This window comes from Sylvia atricapilla, chromosome Z (genome assembly GCF_009819655.1).
Source record: "Sylvia atricapilla isolate bSylAtr1 chromosome Z, bSylAtr1.pri, whole genome shotgun sequence".
In the NCBI taxonomy this organism is placed as follows: domain Eukaryota; kingdom Metazoa; phylum Chordata; class Aves; order Passeriformes; family Sylviidae; genus Sylvia; species Sylvia atricapilla.
In genome coordinates this window covers 63,258,551-63,281,353 of record NC_089174.1, presented here as the reverse complement: position 1 = coordinate 63,281,353, position 22,803 = coordinate 63,258,551, and the positions used below count along the sequence as shown (strand labels likewise).

At 41.1% G+C, this 22,803-nt stretch overlaps 1 protein-coding gene and 1 long non-coding RNA gene across 6 annotated transcripts in view; one reads left to right on the top strand and one right to left on the bottom strand.

The window, feature by feature from the left end:
* The window catches only part of LOC136373596 (uncharacterized), a 32,718-nt gene extending 11,464 nt beyond the window's left edge, over positions 1–21,254 (bottom strand). Inside the window, exon 1 of the long non-coding RNA XR_010745678.1 lies at positions 21,111–21,254. This is a non-coding gene — a long non-coding RNA (uncharacterized lncRNA). The remainder of the gene's footprint in view (positions 1–21,110) is intronic.
* A 107-nt stretch (positions 21,255–21,361) lies between these two features.
* Positions 21,362–22,803, top strand: part of PIK3C3 (phosphatidylinositol 3-kinase catalytic subunit type 3) — a 67,007-nt gene continuing 65,565 nt past the window's right edge. For 2 of the 5 annotated variants that reach the window (XM_066339382.1, XM_066339380.1), the window contains exon 1: positions 21,362–21,476. In XM_066339382.1, the coding sequence (XP_066195479.1) occupies positions 21,409–21,476 (68 nt within the window). In that variant the 5' untranslated portion in view covers positions 21,362–21,408. Of the gene's footprint in view, positions 21,477–22,204; positions 22,435–22,803 lie in introns of those variants that run through there. The other 3 variants (XM_066339381.1, XM_066339383.1, XM_066339384.1) reach the window with 3 other exon arrangements.

Sequence of the window (22,803 nt, the reverse complement as noted above, 5' to 3'; positions counted from 1 at the left end):
GATGACAATTAGAGAGTATCTTTGGGATCAAATTCCTTGTTTTAGAGTCTTCCTGAAATGAATTGATGAGCAACAGAGCAATGGGCTTTGCAGGCACTGTTTGCAATTGGAAAAGGTTTAATCTCACCTAGTTTTTCCCATTCCATCAGGCAGCACTGAACTTGGGGTCCTTCCAGTGACAGAAATAAACAGAAAGTACTCCTTCTTTTGCAAGCTATGCAGCATGAATTACTTTCTTCATGGATCTGTCTCTCCCTTTCCCCTTTAAGAAGGAAATTGGATATTAGTCTTAAAATAAGAACAAGGAAGAAAAGATAGACCTTTCCTGGTACCATACACTTTCTTCCCATAGCCCTGTCCTGTCTGTCACTGAGTTTAAACCATAGAAAACTCTGGGAAATGACCGTTCATTCCAAAATCTTATTCTATAGTTGGAAGATGTTCACTAGCATGATGCAGCTTGGTAATTATGAAACATTAAACATATTAGGCCCGATTCTGACATCTTGACGACGGTGGCAATCTTGTATACAAGATGTAAAAATTGGACCTTCTGTAATAAATCGGACAATTTGTGTAATGGGATCTACCCAAGGCTACAAGTGACTCTGTGAATCCAAATCTGACACCTAATATTTGTAACAAGATGTTAGATGACTCAGGGCTTTGGAACAAAACACAGAGCTTTTCAGCCTCCGGCTACCTGCTTTAATCTCACCACTGTCAACCGTGACAAAAAGTCAGCACCACATGACAGCTGTTCAGAGACATCCTAATGAGCGAGTGATGTTGGAGGTCCCGGTGGACATCACCCCTGGAAGCAGAGCTGTGCCACAGTCCCCACGCTGGCAGCCGCAGCGAAGGAGCGCTGGCCTCCAGGTCAGGGTCAGAGCATGTTGGATGGCACAAAGAAACCGGCACTACTGCCATCCTGTGGCATCTGCTCCAGGAGAAAGGCATGTCTCGGCACACCAAACACGGTGAGGACACTGCACCCCATCAGTATGCACAACCAAAAATAATCCCTCCCCCCCGCGACAACTTTGGCTCACCAATGAGGCCTAAACTATGCATTCTTCAGGGAGCACAGAAAAACCCAGAGACCATAATTAAAATATGTTAATCTACACTGGGCACTTACCCATGGATAAACACTTCCATTTGGCACAGTTTCCTGCAATCTTCTGAGATTTGTGACTGATCTCAGAACCCCACTCCTTCCCCTTTTGGCATTTTGGCTTTACATTTGAGCCAAAAACAAACAAACAAACAAATAAATAAATAAATACAATTTGAAGTGAAAGAGAGAGGGGAGAGAAAATTACACTTTTTTTTTCCTCATAAGCTTTGTAATTCCAGTTCGTTTTTACTGGGGGTGGGTGAATGCTGTCGCTAAGTTATGTGTTCATTACAGCCAGGGGGAAAAAAATGAGGTTGGCTCCCAGTTTTGCTTATGTTGTCAAAAAGAGCCTCTGAAGCTGCAGTTCTGGAACAGGTCTCCTCTTTCTTTGAAAGCATGCTGTTTGATAGACTGTCATTTGTCCCCTCCTTTCAGAAGAGCCAGCTGGCAGCTAAGTGCTAAAGCCAGTGACTTGCATGTGTTTTTCTGACATTTAACAAATGGGAACAGCTTGCAAATCTGCATTAACTAACTCTGTCTCACAAATAATCATCGGCTACGCAGTGTAGACATTCGAACATTAGCGCAAACACAAAAGGGAGCAGGAGTCTGTGGGAAAAACAAGTTGGCAAATAAAAGATGTTTCACTAAGGGACAGACAAAGCTTTTTGGTTCAGATGGAGGGTTTCTGAAGATGGGGGGGTGGGTGGAGGTATGAGAAGAGCATGGTGAAGGAAACTAATCCTCTCCCTTGATCCACAGGGTAAGTTATCGGATTTGCACCTGAAATTATGGTGTGTTTCCCCACCATTCACACGTGTTTATCACTGGAGCATTTTCATTCTGCAGCCTTCATCTGAGACAGTCTGAGGAAAATACAGAAAGTGCACCCAATGCCAAGCTGTTTCTTCATCAGTGTTCCTGTGTGGGAGTTTATGGATGTCCCTAGTTGTTTCTCTTTGCAAATTAACATAAGAGTCCATTATTAGCATGACAAATGCTATGGTATTGTTCAGGTAACAAAGGAACATGGATGAACTCAAAACACCATCAGTTCTGAGGCCAAAATATAACAAGCAAAACATTTACTTTCTAGGTTTATGTCACAGATTTGGACTTTTCACTTGGAAAAGAAATACATACTTAATTCCTTTAGCCTCTCTGAAAAGTATAGCCACAGCTTTCAGAGAGTGAAAGACAAATCCAATTGTTTCTTCATCTTAACATCTTTTTCCCCCTCCTGGTGGCTGAATAGGCTCATGCCCAAATAACAACGTAGATGTTTTGCCCCAGTCTAAGAACATCCCTTTTCTTTGTTGGTAAACACTCTTACAGGCAATGGGGACAAATGTAGCTCACATAAAATTGTGGGAGAACCTCACATATAGACAATATGAGTTTGTGGTGATCATCTTCCTTTGAAATAACACTGAAGCCAGGACTCCAGCATTTAGATCAAAACACCCCTCTCACTGAACTTAAGCCCTGTGCCTGGGAGACGTCACAGACTCGTGGCACCTGCAGGTACATCTCTTAAGGCTGTGAGTAGTGATCCCCTTCTTGGGCAAAAGAAAACCCCCACAGCAATGGCACAGTTACGAGTTCCAGAAAGTACCTGATGCATTTTAGTACAATTATAAATAATTTTGCCAGTGGAGTCAAAATACTGTTGGTAGCTGGAAAGGAAGCATGCCTTTGGCTGCCTCATCTAGCACACCAACATCTTAGACAATGTTTGTGTTCAGAAAAAGGGTGACTGCAATTGTATTTCTGACATAATTTAACCAAGACAATATAAATTTTATATTAGACCACTTTGTTCCTGAGGTCTCCTACCCCATGAGAGTTGCAGTTTAAAATATGGATTATATGCAAATCTTTTACTAATCTCACTAATGCTAAGGAAAAGAAGCTCAGGATCAAATCTTGTGACAGCTTGTCCACTAGGCAAAAGCTGGCAGCCTGTAAGAGACTGTGAGGACACAGCCCTTCTGGAACCTGCCTGGTCTGGAGGTAAAGTGTCACTCTGGACACTGTAGACAGCTGAACCCCTTCTCCACTGTGAGCAAAAGCAGCCCCATACTTTTCTGGGTGTGCAAAGTCTGTCCCAGAAAGAGTAGCAGAGCCAAAGGTGCTGGATGGCTGTGTCTCCCCTCACCTCAACATCCACAGACAAGTATTTTTGGGAGTTAAAGATTCAGTTTTCATTCAATCAGCAACCAGATCTAGTGGGTAGCATTCCTGCTTATGCCAGAAAATTTGGACTAGATACTATTTGAGGCCCTTTCCAATCCAAACAATTCTATGATTCTAGGCAAATAAACGATCATTATTTGTGCTTAGCTACGTTTCTCCTTTTCCCCCACTCCCTCCCAAGTATATGACCTACTAGTAAGAAATCCTCTGGTCATTCCAATCAGCTTCAAGACTGTGACTGATAAATTATATGCACCATCCCTAATTACTCTGTCATCTGTTTTTGCTCAGGTACTAGGCAATTTCAATGAAGCCTTAAGTGGGAACTAAAGTCATACTTCCTTGTCACAGATGCACTGTACTTTGTTTGCCTCATTGCCATTTTTCCTGTAGCATCCATATTTCTTCTCACTACTTCCCTCTACATCCTTCTCTCTCTCATTCCTTCTCTCTCTCACAACACTTGGCAAGTTTATTCCTGAAAAAATGTCCATCTGTAAAAAATAAACAGAACAATAACACCTTGTAGGCATGATGTAAGTGTTGCTTGGGTTTTATTTTTGCACTGATACTTACATATTTAATTAAACACAGTCCTGGCAGCTTTGTAATTGCTTAAGAATATTCTAACAAAAGCCTAACTGTTGAAGTGGGCAGAACTGCTTGTTCCTTCATTTTTCTTGCTCTCCTTTAGCACATTCTGTGCAGTGCAGCCGTGAGTGTATGATTTACTATTGTTGTGAAACAATCTCTGTAAAACCTTACTTCTGATTCCTCTCCCCTCCTCTGCCTGTTCATACACACATCTACAACACATTTTCTGTCTGGAGCAGTCCCAAGGGAAGATCTGATTTACCTTGTACAACTGAAGTCAGTGAAGTTTCACCATCATGGATGAGTTTGGCCCCTTCAAGCAAAGTTCTGTAGTGCGCACAAAATATATATGAAACAACTCAAAAGGTATTCTCTTCCAGATTATGAAACAGCAGGTCAGACAGACAGATGGAGCAGTAGGTAGACAGGAACAGATAGTATTTTCTCTCAGAAAAAGAAATGGCAAATACTTCCATGGCTGAGCTCAGAGCAGTGTAGCTTTGGAACAAATATTGGAAAGGAACTTCAGGGGCTTGGAGGCAAGTTGCAACTTAAAAAAAACAGATGTTGCCAACTGCAAGAAAGAGGAAAGAATTCTCAGGGAATTCTTAGGGAATGCTTGTGTCAGGTTCAGCTCCTTTACCATCTTGATGCTATAGGGCACAACTGGCCAACAGACAAAACCAGTGTGTGACTTCTGAAGATGCTGGGGTGTATCTTTATAAAACATCACATAACAAAAAAAAACTAACCATAAGTTTACTTCTAAGCAACCTTCATCCTAGAAAACAATTCCCAGACAACAGCTGATCAAAATCAGGAACTATAGAGCAATGCTCACATTCAAAAGTTTCACGCATGGACTCATCACCAAAGCCAAACTTTTTGGAGCAAAGCTATTATGCAAGAGCAAATCTAAGTGACGAGATCAATGCTAGAGTTATTACTGAAACTTTGTTTTTGTGAAAAATGTTCCTGCTCACAGCAGCTGCCATGGAACTAATGAATGGACTTTATCCTCCAGGAGAACTTGTCCTGTGCTCAAGGAGCTTTAGATCAGACCCAAAGTAGTTGGTTTTCTGTGATGAAGCTTACCGTGGAAAAGCAAAGAAATATGAAGCAGCAGACTGAGACTGACGTTTCTGGAAAAGTAGGTAACAAAGTAATTCGCTACTAACTCTCTGGATCATTTAACGCTTTATACATTTTTAGATGCACATTTCCAACCTTAATTGGAAATGGTTCATTCACAGTTATTTGTATAAAGATATCACAGGAGTGTTTGGGTTTGCTCTTGTTGATAGGGGTTTTGTTTGTTTGGGTGGTTTTTTTTGGTTGTTGTTGGATAATCAGAGACACCAAACAAATATTTGGAGGGTTTAGATCTCAATGACACAGAATACCTTAGAGACAAATAGTTTCAGATACTTTTAGAAAAGACCTGGCTTATATTTTCAGAGAATAAGAATCAGCCTAACCTTTTCATGTACATTGAGCAACAGCATCAATCCACAAACCTCAAGGGACAGCTTATAGGCAGAAGAGGTCAGGAAGAAATGCTCCCTATTGCACAGCAGGGTGTTCATCAGGAGGAACCATGGAGAGACATTTGCTATTCACGATTTCCTGGAAAATCTCACTGACCTCTCCCGTGCTCCTCTTGGCTGTAAAATATTTATGTGGAGAATGAAGCCAAACTAAAGCACCAGATTAAACTACTGAGCCTAGGACCAAATAGGAGAGATTACTCAGCACAAATAGAACAACAGGTTTGAGTTCATGCTAAAAAGTCAGACTGAAAGTCCAAAATCTGCAGCCAAGTACACTTTTACATTTCCAGGTAGGCCCTGCAATATCATTCTTAAAGATGGAAATTCCTCTTCTATTTACTTTTGGAAATAGATTGTTGTTTTTGGAAACTAGAATGGGGAAATGAGAGCTGCTGTATTTGAGCTGTGGCTTCTTTAGTCCTAATCCCTGTCTCTTCTAGCCTTTCCTCCAGAAAATGTAAAAATTGAAGAGGAAAAAATAAAAAGTAACATGCAGGCATTTGTGGCTGTGCAGGCATGTGTTTGCATGTATGTGAAAGAGACAGATGGAGAGAGGATTCCTGACCCAGAAGTGTGATTAAATCCACAGCAGGTTGATAAAGGATCTACTGTAGTAGGCTGTATTAAAAAAGAGAGTTATTGTATCTTCTGAACTGATCAAGGTGATAAAGTAACTGATCACACAGAAGAACTGCTGGAACTGCATCCAATTCTACTGTATGAGTAAACAGAGTCCTGTGGCTCATTCAAGAGGCTATAAATTTAAGCTTAGTATTTCAGGTCTATATCTAAAGAGTGACAGAACCTCATATCTCCTGATTCATCCAGAAAGAATGCATCATCTTTTTGTACCAATCTAATCAGAAACACTTTTGCCATGTCCATTTTTCTTTTCTAAGTCAGAAAAAGGCACAGAAGAGATTTAGTTTTGGGTTTTCTTCCCGCACCCCCGCCCCACCCTTCTTCCTGGATATGGAAAAAATAAAACCAACCTCGACTTTGCTAAGCCTGTAACACAGATACCTTTACTATACATCTCACAGCAGAGCAACTCATTCCAATCCTGTGCTTTAGCTACCATCTAGTGGTTAAAAACATACTTGCATTTCTGTTGTTGGAGAGTCTTTGAATTCAGATTTCTGCATCATTTAAGAGATTAACTAGCCTTATCATTTTCTGAAATAAAATAAAAATAAACACTCTTCTGTTTATTCTTTCTTTTTTGAAAGAAAATTTTAATGTCTTTTTACTTACATCGTCTCAGTTCCACTGCAATATTTAGCAACTCCAGAGAAAAGAGGGCTCAAAAAAAAAAAAAAAAAAAAAAAAAGTAAAGGTGTTGATTTTTTTTCTTTACAGAGAGGAAATAAGTGATCCTGCATTACTTTTATTTTTAACATTTTTCCATTAAGAGTTCAACACATATGTCTCTGAATATGCATTTGAGAATTGGCCTTCAATTTGAGCCATTTATTATTTCTGAAAATACTGCTCCATCTATCTGCCTATCTTATATTAATATCTCTCTTTGCATGTTTATTGCCTGCCATCTGTTACATGATCACTGAGAGATAAGCCTGGCTCGCTTGTTTGATTAGTAATCTTGCTTTCTATGTCAGTGGACATTGGTTAAATGTACCCATTGTGTTGCTCTCCTGATATCAGGAAAGTTACACAGTTAACAGGGAGAGGTGAGCTCCTCTTTCCACCAAATCTGTGTGATTCTCTTCTAGCACAAGGCTCCAAACATCATTGAAGTAATCCCATTGAGTCCCTTTAAACAATGGTTTGGGAGAAATTAGATTTTGTCTCATTCTAAAATAGACATTTATGACAGATTAAATGAAAATCTTTAAGACACCTATCTTCTCCCTGATTACAAAGGTTGTTCATCAATACAGGTCAGGTTCCATGCCATCGACCTCCACTGATGGTCAAGCTCCTCAAAACAGTGCCTTCAAGAGACTCTCCTCTGCCTGACTGGCAGCCCAGGGCAGGAGGATACCACAGCAGCTCAAAGGGCCTGAAATCAGGAAGGATGAGCAGAGTCATTGCATGCTTCAGCTCTACTGATGTGCTGAGAGCCATCAGTCAGTGCAGCTCATGGAGTGAGGGGATAATGAGTTGCAGGCTCCAAGACTGCTCCAGCAGCTCCCCAACAGCCACAGGTAGTGCTATGAGAACAGCCTAAACATCAACTTGGGCATAAATATCTCTAGGTTTCTAAATTCAAGTGTTTTATTTACAGACAATATCCCACTCAATACCTCAGTCAGCTAAAATTCAGCAGGACAAACTTCACCAGAGGTTACTAATTTCACCTTGTAAGTCTAACGGGCAAGTGATGTGAGAAAAATAAAGACAATCAAACATTTATCATATTCCTTCAGCATGGGTTATTAGCCTCTCTCTGTGTTTGTCCCCACAAACATTTGATTTGGTGTTTGTCACAAGTGATGGAGCAGGATCCCATAAAGAAGGTCCTGCTGCTGTTGCAAAAATGTTTCTCTCTCTGGTTCTGTCCCAGCTGCTTATGCCCTCTCCCCCACAAAGTAGATTTCCAGCCATATTTGCATACAGCCATAGTATAACCGGAGCAACCAAGAATATGTGCACAGGGAGAATTCTTAAATGACAGTTTAAATAGTTTGTTAACTTCCTAAGTGAGAAAAGCACCATTTAAATGCTTTCCATTTGAAAAAATTTAGAGATCCCCCCTTTTCCTGCTAGAATACTGCTCATGCTGCTGGCTTGTATCATACATCATAAACTGATGCCTAATGTTGAGCTGTGAATTTTCATCCTAGAAGTTCTGCTGGAGACATTTTGACATAAGCACAAGATTTATTCTTGGGCAGCCAGTAGATCTGACATCTGTGATGACAGATATTCTTTTTTCAAATGAATATAATGACACCGGAAAGAACAGGATCAAGCATAATGTCCCTGAAGTATTTTCCTGTGAGTTTCAGACGTACCTGCATGCAGATTTCTGAGGAATCCCCATTAGAAGCAGGGGCATCACGTACGGTTATGGGCGCAAGAATAATGTGCACATTTGTTTCCTCAGGCAAATGAATCTTGCCCGCAGTGGTGGGGAGGGCAGGATGGTGGAATGTGGAGACCTGGACTGCAGCTAATGGAGAGATCTTGCTCTTACTGGGAAAGATAGGGCACATCTGTGGGCTACAGCACATTTCTGTTACATTATCCAGAGTGAATAGTTTATTACGTATCATTACCTCCGAACAACAGATAATCAATTTGGATGTGTCCTTATTTACCTGGACAAACACTGAAAGGCTTTGCAATTTAATGGCCTAACTGTTTGTTAGAACAAATAGACCTATTCAATTCTGAGATCACAGTCAATCTGACGGTTTATAGCTGTTTGGTTTCTGCTTTTGAACTGTGAAACTCTGATTTGTTTTCAAGGTGTAAAATTAACAGTAACATTTTCACATGCTACCAGAGAAATCCCTTATTGAAACATATGACTGCAGAGTGAAAATAGCCTCACTCAAAAAACCACCACAAAGCCATGGCCTGCCTGAATTTCGAACAAGCCTTGAAGTGATACCAGGTGTGAACCAGCCCAGACACCAGCTGTCTGCTCAAGAGTAAATTTCAAGTATTAATTTCCAGGTTGGAGCATAAGGTTTTTCACTCATTATTAAATTATATTATTTGTATACAGCTCTGCAGAGTAGCAATGGAGTGCTTGAACCATGTATGGGAATTTAAAACAGTTATTCTCTAAAATTATTAGTCTTGGTAAACACCCTGAAAAGGGATGTTAAATCATCTTCTATTGGTTTAGTAATACATTCCACCTCGTAATCACACTAGTGTAAACAAGCACAAGGTTAAAAAATTAGGAAGTATCTGAACCTAAACCTCTGCCTGGAGATCTTTGAAGCCAAAGGAGTGAGAACACCATACAACGAAAGGAAAAGCAGCAAAAGGTGCAAATGCATTTTGCCTTCTTAAAGCATCAGTTGTTTTCTTCTGTTTAGTGGCATAGGCCAAATTAAATTCTCTGAATCAAGAGTGCCAAGATACATTTTGAAAATATCAAACTAGACTTCAGTGAGCTGAAGATGGAGAAAGGAAAAGTCTGGCAAATTAAACATCCTATAAATTTGGCCAGTGTGGAATGACTTGCTGTTTCCAGTACAAACACCGTGTTATCCAGCAATATCTCCACATTAATCTACTTGAGAGACCTCTGGAGTTCAGACTTATAAAAAAGACATCTTTGTGAAAATTCCAGGTCCAGAAAATTCTCAAAATCTTGTGCATGCAGGCCCAAATACAAAAAAAAGAATACAGGGTGCAATCTGAGAACTTGGAAAAGGCTTTCAAGTTTAGAGACCATAAAAAAAAAGAAAAAACAGAATTTGTAGTTCAGATAGAAACATATTAAACCAAGTAGCGGAAAATTTTAAGGTTTATAAATTTGTATTTAGAAGTAGTTACAGAAATAGTAAAAAAGTTTTAAAGTGTAGCGTTTAGTTTGTGTGTCACTATATAATTAGATAAGAAAGCCAGCATTGCGGCAAGACCTGTCAGACAGTTCAATTAACTATTGGTGTGAAGACATAAACATACTTTGTGGCAGTGGTTTATTGGCTAATTAACCTTTAAAAGACCTTGTAACTTGTGGTTTTGTGACCACTGACCACTGACTTTCAAGGTATGGTGAAGATATTCTCACCCTTCCATGAGACTGCAGCAATAAATAATGTTTTAAAATGTCTCGATGGGTCCTGTCTCTCTTACAGGCCTGACAGCACTGAAAAACATACATGGAGTGCATGTGATAAAGGAAATACTATAAATACGCAGTGATGTTCAAAGAGGATGCATCAGAATGGCAAGTGGGTGTTCCCAGCACTCTCTATCCAGAGGACAGTTGCATCCAGATATGCAACTTATCTGCACCTATTTACATTTTTCATTGTTTTTCCTTGATTGGAATGCCATTTGTTCCCACAAGTAAAGATAAATATAATCCAGTATTATTATTCCCCTGCCTTGCTCCTGCCCCTTTTATTTTAAAGTCCAGTCTCTTTTAAAGTCTCCATGTAAAATATATACAATATTCCCCTGTTAATTTTAATAGTCCTCTGCTGTAGCCACTTCGTTTTGGATTTGTCTTTTTGTAGCCATTAGTGCCTGTAAGTTCCTGTTAGATTTTTTTGTACTTGCCTTTCCTGTAGTTGCATCACAGAAATGATTCACAGACATCACACAACTTTTATGAAGCATAGGTTTTTTCCCCTTCCTCAATAATACCTGGTTACCTCTCTTTTTAAATCAGAAATGGCTAAGTTACAATTCCTCCTAAGCTCATGAATGATACCACAGAACTGGTTCAAAAGGAATCCTACCAGCAATCTGAAGGAAAGTCTATCTGATACAATATTTTCATTAAGTTCATTTACATTTTGGCTCTCTCATCCTTAGCTATGCTGAGATTGACTATTTTTTATTTAATAAATATTCCTTTAAATCCCACATAAATCATAGAAATTGAATAAAACAATTTTCTAAATTGTGTTACTTAACCACCAACCTGAAAAGAGCCTTATTGGATACGTTACAAGCATCTCAGAGGAGGTGAGGTTTGTGAGGAGTGAAACCACACACAACACACAGAACACAACTGCCCCAGTAGCTCTAACTTGTATTAGGACATGTCCATGGACACAGGGTGCTTCACTGCCATATTCAATTCCCAGTGATACCTTTAGCATCCGGTTTAAAGACCGGATCACCTAACAGAAAGCTAACACAACTGTCACTTAGATTTTCCCATCAAAAAGCTTCTAAGCCCTTAGATATTTTTGTTTCCAGCTCCTCATATAAGTGGTATTTTTCAATATTTTACTGCATTTTTAATTGAAAGTTCTCATAAAATCGAAGGAAAAAAAAAAAGACAGTGAATAATTTTCCTTATTACCATTAACAGAAATACTATCATTGTCATTATCTCATACAAAAGTGAGTTCTTTAGCTTTTTACTAAAGCTTCTTGCCTCTGTACATCTATGAATGACATAGGAAAGGCTTTTTTTGGATGTCCTGAGTAAACTTAGAGAAACATTTTTGGACCAGGGTGCTAGGAGCGGTGCTAGGAGCATTTATTCAGTGATTTCTAGGCATCCTCATTCAAATTAACCATGCCTTTATAGTACTAAAATTCTGCTTTTTCATTACTGACATAGCTTAATTGCTTCACAGTCAGGGGGGAAAAATTTGAAAAAAGAAGAAAGAAAAAAGAAAAGCAGAAAATACCTGTCTGACTTAACCACATTAAGCAGCATGGTGCAGAATACGACTTAACAGTCCAGTGAACTGTCAGTGGCAGAAGTAATTGGAAATTGGTGGGATAGTTCTGTATGTCATGGGGATAGGAGTTTTTCATGCCTGTTTTTAATCGGCAAATAGCTCTCAGGGCAGCTTCATATTCTGTCATTAATTTGTAAAGATCCTTTATAAAGTAGAAAAGTTAAGATAGGAAAAAAAATCCAATTACATGTTTAATGACTTGGCATTTGTGGTAATGCTATCTAGCACTAATTCACCTGTTAGAAAACAGTCTATCTTTTAGTCCCTGGGGTTAATAGAGTGCAAAAGCCTAGTCTTATCTGAGGGCGGGAGAAAAGTGAGTAATTTCTTCCTACCAATAAGAAAGAAAAGCAATGACAAAATTGATCATGAATTTTCAACTTGCTTTTTTGAGCTTAGCATATCTATTTATTATTAAACACTTTTTAAAAGGAAATAACAGGTTTTTAATTGTTGGTGTCTGACTGTTCCCCAGGATTTTGCAGAGGCATGTGGGACTTTCTTCCCTTGGTAGCCAACATGAGCACTCACTGGAGTGAGGCTTATATCCATATGATGTCATAGGGCTGCAAAGGTGATGCTGCAGAGCCTGCCCTTGAGATCAAGGCCTGTTTCACTTCCATATATAAACTGGATGCATAATAAACATGGTTTGATCACTCAATAGATGGATGGAAGGATTTATCCTGCCTTCAGCTGCATGCTCATAACTACAACTGAAATCAGCAGTGGATGCTTAAATGGGACTAAGAGCAGATTTTGCTCTATAGCAGCAAAGAAATACAGCTTATGCAAACATACATATTCATTTTCATTTCTCCCTTTATCAGTCAGTGCTTTATTTGCATCTCACCCTGAATAAAAGGTTAGAGAAGGCATTTGTAATGAACATTCTCATTTTTAAACATTTAAATAGTCAGCAGTATAAATTGCATATTCTAAATGACTGCTCTGGTGTGAATTTCTGGGTCCACAGAAAGGGAGGCAGCATTTGCTGTGTTTATGCAATAACTTCTTTGCTTAATACCAGATTTGTCTGTGTGACAACTAAACCAGGATTAGCAGCAGAAATGCTAAATTATATTAGAATTCACACACTTTGTCTAGCCCATGTAAAACATAGAAATACTGTAATGTCAAACAAACCAATCAACCAACCAACAAACAAAAACCCCAACTATCATCAGTCCAGTGTCTAAAACTAGGAGTTTAAGGATAAGTTCTGTCTAATGCTGGAACATGAGCCCTGAAATCAAGAGTTATCACCCCTGCTCCTAGTGCAGCTTGTGGTTCATCTGCCTGGAGATTGCTAATGAATATTAAGCAACCAGACTAATGAAGCCCAGTGAATTCCATAACCTTGGGTTTTCTGAGCAGAGACCTCCACAACTTGTACCTGAACACTTTAGGGTCAGTTATGATTTTGTCCTTAATACTGGTTGGAGAAGAAAACATTGAGCTTCATATTCCCAGTTTCTAAGTACCTCTCCTATGCAGCACAGATGAAAAATCCAAAACACCCTGAAAAATTTGTACATGTTTGGTTCATCCAGTGTGCCCTTCAGCTATGTGGACGTTACAGACAAAATACATAAATTTCAGCTAAAAGAGGGGATTCACCCCGTTTTAATATTAGCTTATAAATGCAGAGTTTAATACAAGTAGTCATCTAGGTTCCCTTGCAATCTCTCTGAGAAAAACAGGACTGCAAATGGTGGAACATCCTGACCTCACAAAACTACTGAAGGTGAGTGTGACTGTATTGCTCCTGAATATTACTGTCTCCTTCCCTTGATTCTAATCCAAGCAGAGACTAGATCAGACTAGGGAAAGTTATGTATCCCAACCAAACAATTTAAAAGAAAATAATAAACTTTTGTTTATGGCTTGAATCCTTATTTCTATTTGGATGCTATGAAAATGGGAGTCTTCTGTAATTGAATGGATGGATGGATGGATGGATGGATGGATGGATGGATGAGTGGATGGATGGATGGAGGAATGGAAGAACTTAATATTTCTTTACTGTATGGGCAAAACCTATGTTTGTGGGTTCTATGACTGTTATTTTTTAAAAATTCTAAAAGAGATGTTCAGCTACTTTGGGGAAGCATAGGGTGCAGACTCAAACTTGTTTACCCTAAGTTAGTTGAAAGTAATGTGCCCTCATTCCCATGGCAAAGAACATTTCCTTTCGCAGCTGACAAGTTTTTCAGGGTGTTTCTGCACATCCTGTATGGAAAGCAAATTGTCATCAAAATTGAAAATTCAGAATATGGTGGGGTTTTTTTCCCCTGAAGGTCCTTAGGGCTCTTGAAATGCTAAGTAGAAAACTGAGCTCAATGCATATGGAGGAGATTTTCATATTTTAAAAGTCAGACAGAGTGTCAGCTGGCAGACGCAGCAACTCCAAGAATCTTCAAAAAGGCAGAAGCAGAAAAGTTTACTGCTTGTTTGGCGGACACATTATTTTAGCCTGTGTTCTGCAGATCGAGAAGCAGATTGCCTAGGGTCAGAGGGTGACCCTGCCCTGCAGCATGAGTATTATTCCTTCTTCATTTTTTTTAAGTGAAAATTTACATTTGGCTGCAATCTGCTTCCTTAATGATGGATCAGCCTTTTGTGCAGGTATAAGCTCTGATTGATGGGAGACAGGGATAGGAGAGGAGAATGGAGAAAACAAGTTTATAAATTTGACATTAGATTTGAATCGCAGCAGGAACTCTGCCAGTCTTCTTAGGCATAAAATTGGACTGGCTAGAGAGAAGTACTGCATGTGTAATATTTCAACACTTATTGCTTTCATTATATCTTTACTTACTCAGTTAACAGACTACTGAATTTGCAAAGTGTAGCAGACTGGGTTTGGTTTTTTGGGGTTTTTTTGTGGGTTTTTTTTAAATTATTATTATTATGGGGGCAGGGGAGAAAGAACTCAAAACCATAAAATTACATAACTACATGGTCGGACTTGATTGGAGTTAATTGAATACAATTTACTTGATTTCATTGAACTTAATTTATACTGAATTTCTCTAGGTGATTACCTGACTCAGTATTCTGGTTTGGTTGTAGTTTTTTTGTTTGGTTGGTTGGTTTGGTTTTGTGTGTGTGTGTGTGTGTTTTCGTTTGTTTGGTTTGGTTTTGGTTTTGGTTTTGTTTGTTTGTTTGGGTTTTGCTTTGGTTTTATTTTTGTTGTTTTTTTTTTTTCCTTTCTGAATTGGCTGTGTTGACATTTCATGTTTCCTATTACTATTATTATTCCTTCCTCTCCTTTGTTTTGGGAATTATACGGCTTATTGACTAAACAGTATTAGAAAACTACAGTTAATGGGCCAAACTCTTCCCTAGCACAACTTCATTGAGTTCAAGTTATACAGAATGAGTTCAGGGACTCCTCCAAAGAGAGTTATTTCAGAGGCTTACTCTACAATAAAAGGGAAATCCACAGCTTTATTGTCATTTCAATGGAAATTAAATATTTAAAGTCGTCCAGTGCTTCATATTCAGCTGATGCGATGAAACCTGAGGGTTCTGGGTACAAAAAGGTAAAATCATACCTCATTTTAATAGATTAGAACAAATGTTTCACTATTATCAAGAATTCACTTAATAATACTCTTGTTCACGTCTACCTATTCCTTGAGATTGGGCTCAGAGAAAACAGACCCCTATGGCTGTGTCAAAATTAAAAAGGTTGTTACTTACCAGGAGTTAGCACACTCATCTCATGGTCTTAGTGGAGCTTGTAAAATGGAACTTGCTGAGACAGACTTAACAGCTGGTGCTGGTAACAGCAAAGCATAGGACTGAGTGGGTGAAGAGATAAGAGATGCTGTCCAGTCCTGGATTCATTTGAGCACAAGGAATGATTTTGGAGAGAAGGCTGAGGAAACAAGAACTTAGAGTTTGTTTACTCATAGGGTCACGAGAATAGGCTTAGCATACAGTAGACAGTATTACTTTGCCATAGAAAAAGAGAAAAATATAAAAGCAGGTGGAAAGTGAACCTTGTTAGATAAAATTCCACAAATCAAAGCAATTGGTGCTCTGAGTCTTCAATTAGAACTGTATGCATTGCTTTGTGCTTTCTGGATCAGAATCCATTGGGCGATCTTTGTGAGAGCTTCAGCTTTCTGCAAGGGTACATACTGCTGGCTGAACACTGGTAGACCTTAGACTTCTATTCCCTGCTCTCTGTCATCCCCTTCACCTGCATTTTTCTGAGCACATTACAAGGACAGCTTTGTTCCAAGGCTAGAACTGTGAGAAGAATCAGTTTTTGAACCCAAGTAGTAAAACAAGGCGTGAATTTAACTAAAAAATAAGTGTTTCTTATAGACACTTAAAATCATTCAGCACCTACAGTATAAGAATCAATGAGATTTTAATGCACTTACAAAGAAATGCAAAACACAGGGAGGGGGAGAGTGAGAGGGGAAGGGGGAAGGGGGAAGGGGGAGGGGGGAAGGGGGAAGGGGGCAGGGCAGGGCAGGGCAGGGCAGGGCAGGGCAGGGCAGGGAAGGGAAGGGCAGGGCAGGGCAGGGCAGGGAAGGGAAGGGAAGGGAAGGGAAGGGAAGGGAAGGGAAGGGAAGGGAAGGGAAGGGAAGGGAAGGGAAGGGAAGGGAAGGGAAGGGAAGGGAAGGGAAGGGAAGAGGGAAGGGAAGAGGGAAGGGAAGCAGGAAGGGGGTGTTCTTTTCTAAAACTCCACTCTTATCCATTTTTAAAGGAAATACAATAACCATGAGCTAACCACCCATCCACTGTGGTTCTGAAAACCTGACCACCACTGTGGTATTTGAATAGCAGAAACTCTCTGCTGTACATCCAGCATGTAAAGTCTTTCTGAGGATGTTACTAGAGGGAAAAAGACAGTTGCCAAGTCAATTTTGTTCCAGTTCATTAGTGAGTGAAAGTCATTATCGTTTGACAGATGCACTAAGGGTTATGTATAGTTCCTAGCTGTCTCAGTCCAGTGTTTAGTGGGCAGATGTCCACATACAGGAAAGATAAAACAAGTCTGACAACACTGACAGCTACTTTCAATAACTTTGCTGAAAGTCTTTACAAGCAATGTGGGGCATGTCTGGACATCTGATCAGTCCTCTTCCCTATTGTGGTAGTCCCACCAGCAGAAAATAGATGGTGTACGAGGAATCAGTGTTATCCACTGGAAGATGGCATATATTTCTTGGTGGGATTGAGAGGTTACATATTTCTCTGTGGCTATCAGTTGAACGTGAACTGCAAGCTACACTTCTGCTTCAAAACAAGAAAAATAGCTCCATTCCCTCCAAAAAGAATTGTGTCAGCAGCAGACCTCTCTATTGCTCCCACTGTTTTCTCAATGCTTCACCTCATCAGACTTCTGGGAGCTGACAAGCTATCAGGCTGAAAAACAGAAGAGGGGTAGGGGAGATTCTAATGCATGAGCAGAGCAATGAAGAGTGCAATCTCATGCTTGCTATATTTTTTCCAATGACAAGAATGGCGTAATATCAGCAAGTAACTAAATCTAGGTGTAGCTAGCCAGTTACTTATAGTCTTCATAAGAAAAAAAAAATCTCTTGGTATACTTTTTTCCAAAGAAATTTTAAACAGTTACATATGCTAAGTTAAATTGGTGTTTCATGATCAAACATTCAGGTAAATGTTGGTGCACTACAAGAACATGTTCCTGGGTGGTCCTGGGGCAGAAAGCCAGGGGCTTTTCCACTGCATCCACCAGAAAGAAGGCAAGACTTGCAGTGCACCAGGCACCTCTGTGGGGGTGGAACATTAGTCTAAGAGTGGGAATTGGCTCAGTGGAGTCCATGGCTGGGTCAGGCAGGGCTATGGTGGAGCAGGACACTGATTTCTATGACACTGCTTGGACACAGAACTCCCTGAAATGGGGTGATGGGCCATAAGCAAGAGGGACTGGCCACCAGCAAGTCCTAATAGTCCCTCATGTCACTCAGCTTCACCCCAAGCCTAGAAAGGATGGATGCCCCTTCTTTGGCACAATGAAAGTCAGAATTTGCTTCACAATGCACTTGGAGCTTCACGAATCTTGACACTCTGGTTTGCTTCCAGAACATATTCCTGATATTAACATGTATGTAATCACATACTAGTTCACTTCTGGGCTCCCCTGTGGCATATATTAGTCTCCTTAAGGAAGAAACCCAGGCAGAGTTGCCAGGAGAATTTGCTTATCAGCAAATCAACAACAGGAGAACAGATGTGCCTTGTTTGAAATGCAACACTTGGAATTATCCTGCCCTACTTCAAAAGGCCAAAACCAGAAGTATGCAGCCACGACAAAGTGCTCTCATGGCATGCCCTAGGTGTCACACTACAAAAAGCTTCATGCAAGCAGTAAAACAACCCTTACATCATATGATCATAGACACACAGAATGGTTTGGATTGGAAGGGATCTTAAGGATCCTCTAGTTCCAACCTCCTCCTCCTCTGCTATGGGCAGGGACACCTTCCACTAGATCAGGTTGCTTCATGCTCTATCCAACTTGGCCTTGAACATTTCCAGGGGTATGTCAACCAAAACTTCTCTGGGTAACCGGAGCCAGCACAGTCTGCTACTACGTCAGGGACTTTGAGCTGGAAAACACACACATAAATAATCATATCTTTTGGCCACAGGACTGGTCACTGAAGCTTAGAAGAGAGGAGATGGACCAGTTGAGTTATGGATGGGCCATATTTGCAGGTGCCAGATCAAGAGATCTGTGAGTCAAATGAACTACTTGACTTACATGGCAACAGCCCATGGTGGTTGCTTTTATCTTTTAGTACAGATGCTGCCACAAATGTCAAGTGCCCTGAAGGACACATAGAAGTGGGCAGCAGAAAGTAAAGCAGGAAATTGTCCTTATCTAGCTCTGCATCTGCTCTACAGGGAAAGGCCCCATTCAGCTTTACTGGCTGTAGGTTCATAACAGTACAGACACGCATCACCTCCAGCTAGAACTGAGTCAGAGCACAAGCAATGGCCCTGGATGTTTATCACTGCCTCTTCCAAGTGCTTCAGAATCCTTCAAGCTGAAAAATACTCTTCATCTCTGCCTCTGTGGCAGTATCTGAGAACCTAGAAAAGTAAGGTTATTAATATGAGAAAGTGGTATAAAGTGACATTTCTGATTGAAATAGCATCTTTCTTCAATTTTATTGTCAAAAATGTCTCTCCCAAACATTTTTCTCTTCTTTTGCCTCATCTAATTTACCTATCTAGTTAGACACATTGGAATCTGAAAAAGTTGGGAGATAAACTACTTCAAAAAGTTTTTTTAATGTCCTTTTCAGAGGCCTCCTGCAATTTTTTCTCCTTAGCTTTTTTCTTTTCTTTTTGTTTTTTTTGACAAAGCTTCAAGAATTACCTAAAAATGTCTGCAGTGGTGCAATAGACTGCAAGATTATTAAACTGATACCACTAATTTCATTAACTGAGAAACAATCTAGTTTTTCCTGACAAAAAAATCATACCAAAACAGGTACACATCTATAAATGTACTTATTGTTTGTGCATAGAGACATACATTGCTTAGTTTAAAACAGTGAGATTTACTTGTCTTTTAATTTTTTGCAGGTTTATGTTTTACTTTTTCTTCACACCCAAGGAGAAAAATATGTTTGCTTATTCCTGTTACAAAAAGCAGAGATTTTACATAAAAACCTCAGGTATAGAACCAAAATAACAAACAAACAGAAACCATCAAAAATTTTGAGGCAGGCAACAAACAAATGGCAGCTGCCAGGACTGCTGAAACTGTAAATGTGACAAGAAAGTGGAGAATTCAGATAAAAAAGATGGATAAAAGATCATCTTTATTGGGCTGAGAAATTTGTTAATCTAATTATACTTAAGTTACGTTTTACACTCATGATACATCCTAGCGTGGTAGTGCTGGAAAGCAAAGACTTCATTTTAGTGATGTAGGTTCTGGGTTATGGACTTCTCTAATTTCTTATTTGTTTTGGAGAAAAAGGAAGGGAAAACCTTCTGGTCACAGAACTTGGTTGAGGGGGGGGGAGTATTGAGGTGAGGAAGTCCTTCTTCTCTTAAAAGAAGCATTGCTCCTCTGCTTTGGCATTTTCCCTTATAGCTGCTGACCTGCAGAAGAAGAGGACTAGTTGAGATGTCCTTCCACATTCACCTGTTAACCCTGTCTTGCTATGAAAATGCAAGAGAAAATACTGTTTCCAGGTGACAATTATCTTTTTTTTTTCCTAGTCTGAGCTGTGCTGTGAGGGACCACCTGTCTGAATGCTTCCTCAGGACCAACAATGTTCTAAGGACAGTGAGCTAGAGCAAAATAGCACTTTTTATACTTTTACAATATAAAAAGCAGTCCTGAGAAGTTCAGCAGTTCTGCAGGATCATAAAACACAAAATCTGTTTGTCAGTGCTGGCAGCTTTGCCTAAGAGAATAAGTGTAGGATAGTAATGACTATATCCAAATGGTCCCTGTATTTTTGTCACTGAAAGGTGCTCACAATCTGTGTTAATTCTCAAACCATTGATTTTTAAATTTTTTTAATCATGTGTTAATTTACAGTATTTTAGTTGTGGGTTGTTTCTGGCTGGCTGTGTCAGATGTAGAATCATTCTGTGACTCCTGCCCTGGTGAAGACCCTTTCTTTAAGCTAAGATTATTGAACTTGTATGAAAACTACTTAATTAATCATAATGGAGGGGCTTTGGTGGAAAAGTTATTAACTCTGAATTTCTGTGTATACATAATGGTGTAGTTAGATGAGGGTCTGAGCTCTGGGGGGAGCCCTGGTGTAGAGAAAGGTGTCCCTGCCCATGGCAGGAGGTTGGACATTCAGGAGCTTGAAGTTCCCTTACAAGCCAAAATGTTTTTTGAGGGTCCAAAGGAGGCCACAAGAATGGTGAAACGTCTGGAGGTGAAGCCTTAAGAGCAGTAGCAGAGGTCATTTGGTTTGTTAGGCCTGGAGGAGACTGAGGGGACACCCCACTGTGGTTTTCAAGATCCTCATGGGGGGTATCGATCTCTTCACTCTTGCAACCAGCACTAGGATCTGAAGGAATCGCATGAAGCTGAGTCAGGGGATGGTTAAGTTGGATTTCAGGAAAAGGTTTTTCTCCCAGAGGGTGGCTGCGCACTAGAACAGACTGCCAGAGATGTGATCACAGGACCAAGCCTGTATGAGTTCAAGAAGCCTTTGGGCAATGCTCTCAGTCACAGGGTTCCTACCACGTATTTGGGACATCTTGTGCAGGGCCAGGAGCTGGGCTCAATGATCCTTGTGGGTCCCTTCAAAATCAGGATACTCTGCGATTCTGTGAGGCTGTTGCCATGCTCCATCCCTCTCCGCCCACAGGCGCCACAGAAGCAATCTCGCCGCTGAGCGCTGTCCCCGCCACGTTGCGCCGCGTACCCATGGCGCGGGCGGGGCGCTGGACGAGCGGGCGGCTGCGGTTAGGGAGCCATTTTGGTCAAGGGCCGGCACCGCTCCTTCCTCCCTTACTCAAGATGGCGGTTGCGGCGCATGCTCGGAGCGTGGCCGGCGAGATCGGCGCTGCTGGCCGCGGGTGCTGAGGGGGCGGGCGCGGAACAGAGGCGGCGGCCATGGGCGAGACGGAGAGACTTTATTATGTGTACAGCTGCGACCTGGATATCAACGTGCAGCTGAAGATGTGAGTGAGCGACGTCGGGGCTCAATGGGAAGCGGTCGCTGCCGCCCTGGGGGCGTACCGGGCCGCCCGTCGGCGGGGTGCGCTGGTGCCGCAGCCCGGCGGTGCCCTAGACAGGCGGGGCTGGCTCAGCTCCGAGTCCTGCGTCCCTGCCAGCGTCCCGGCCCGCGCGGAGGCGACGGGACGGGGCGGGCGAGAGGCCGGGCTGGATCCGTGCTGCGAACGCAGATGTGCCATGTCCCTAGGTGCTCCAAGGCGACGATTGTCAGTGCAGGCTCCCGTAGCTTCTCGCCTGCCATAGAATCACAGATTGGTTTGCGTTACAAGGGACCTTTAAAGCCTTTCCTGTTAGACCCCCTGCGATAGGCAGGGTCAGATTCTACTATGCCAGGTTGGTCCCAGCCCCGTCCAGCCTAGCCTTTAACGCTCCCAGGGATGGGGCAGCCACAGCCTCTCTGAATAACCTGTGCAAGTGCCTCACCACTCTCATAGTAAACGTGTTTACGTGTTTTTTTCTTTAGCTACCCTGTCTGATGCCATCCACATCCCCTTGCCCCCCCCCCCCCCCCCCCCCCCCCAACCCCCCTCCGGCCCTGTCACTACATCCTTTTGAAAATAGTCTCGCCCATTATTTTCTGTAAGCTCCCTTCAGGAACTGGAGGGGCATCACTGTCACAGCTCACTCCTGAACGTTAAGGGAAGAAGATAAACTGATGACACTCTTCCTGTTTGTTTCCATGCTGCTGTGAAAGCACGGTGGGGTTTTTTACTGTAGGAGGATCCAGATGCTGCAGCATGTAAATTATTTCTGCCTGAGCATGTGGAAGCACTTTCGTTGAAGCTGGCATTACCGCACAGTAATGTAATTTTGGGTTTGCTTTTTAAGTTACCTTTTTTCATTACAGCAATCAGAAGTGTGGCTGATTCTCAAATGTAGTGTACCCAATGGTGGTATATTAAAGTACGTTCCACTGTTCTGGCAAACTAACGTGGAGGAGCTTATTAAGGGTTGTTTGACTTCCAGATGATGGTAGTGGAAGGTGGCCCTGCTCATAACAAGGGTTGGAACTGGATGATCTTTAAGATCCCTGCCAGCCTACACTATTCAGTGCCATCAGGAGTCAGATTCATGTGACCTCTTCGACAGTTCATTCCACAGAACAAAATTAAAATTAGCTTTGTTTGTTTGTTTTAGCATACAGAGGTGTATGTTATCTTTAGAATGTGCAGTGCCAGTTTCATGCAAGTAATGTATTCACTTAACTCTGAGATGATATTGTGGAAACAAATAGATCTATAGATCTTTGTTTGGTGGAGGATTGATCTTACG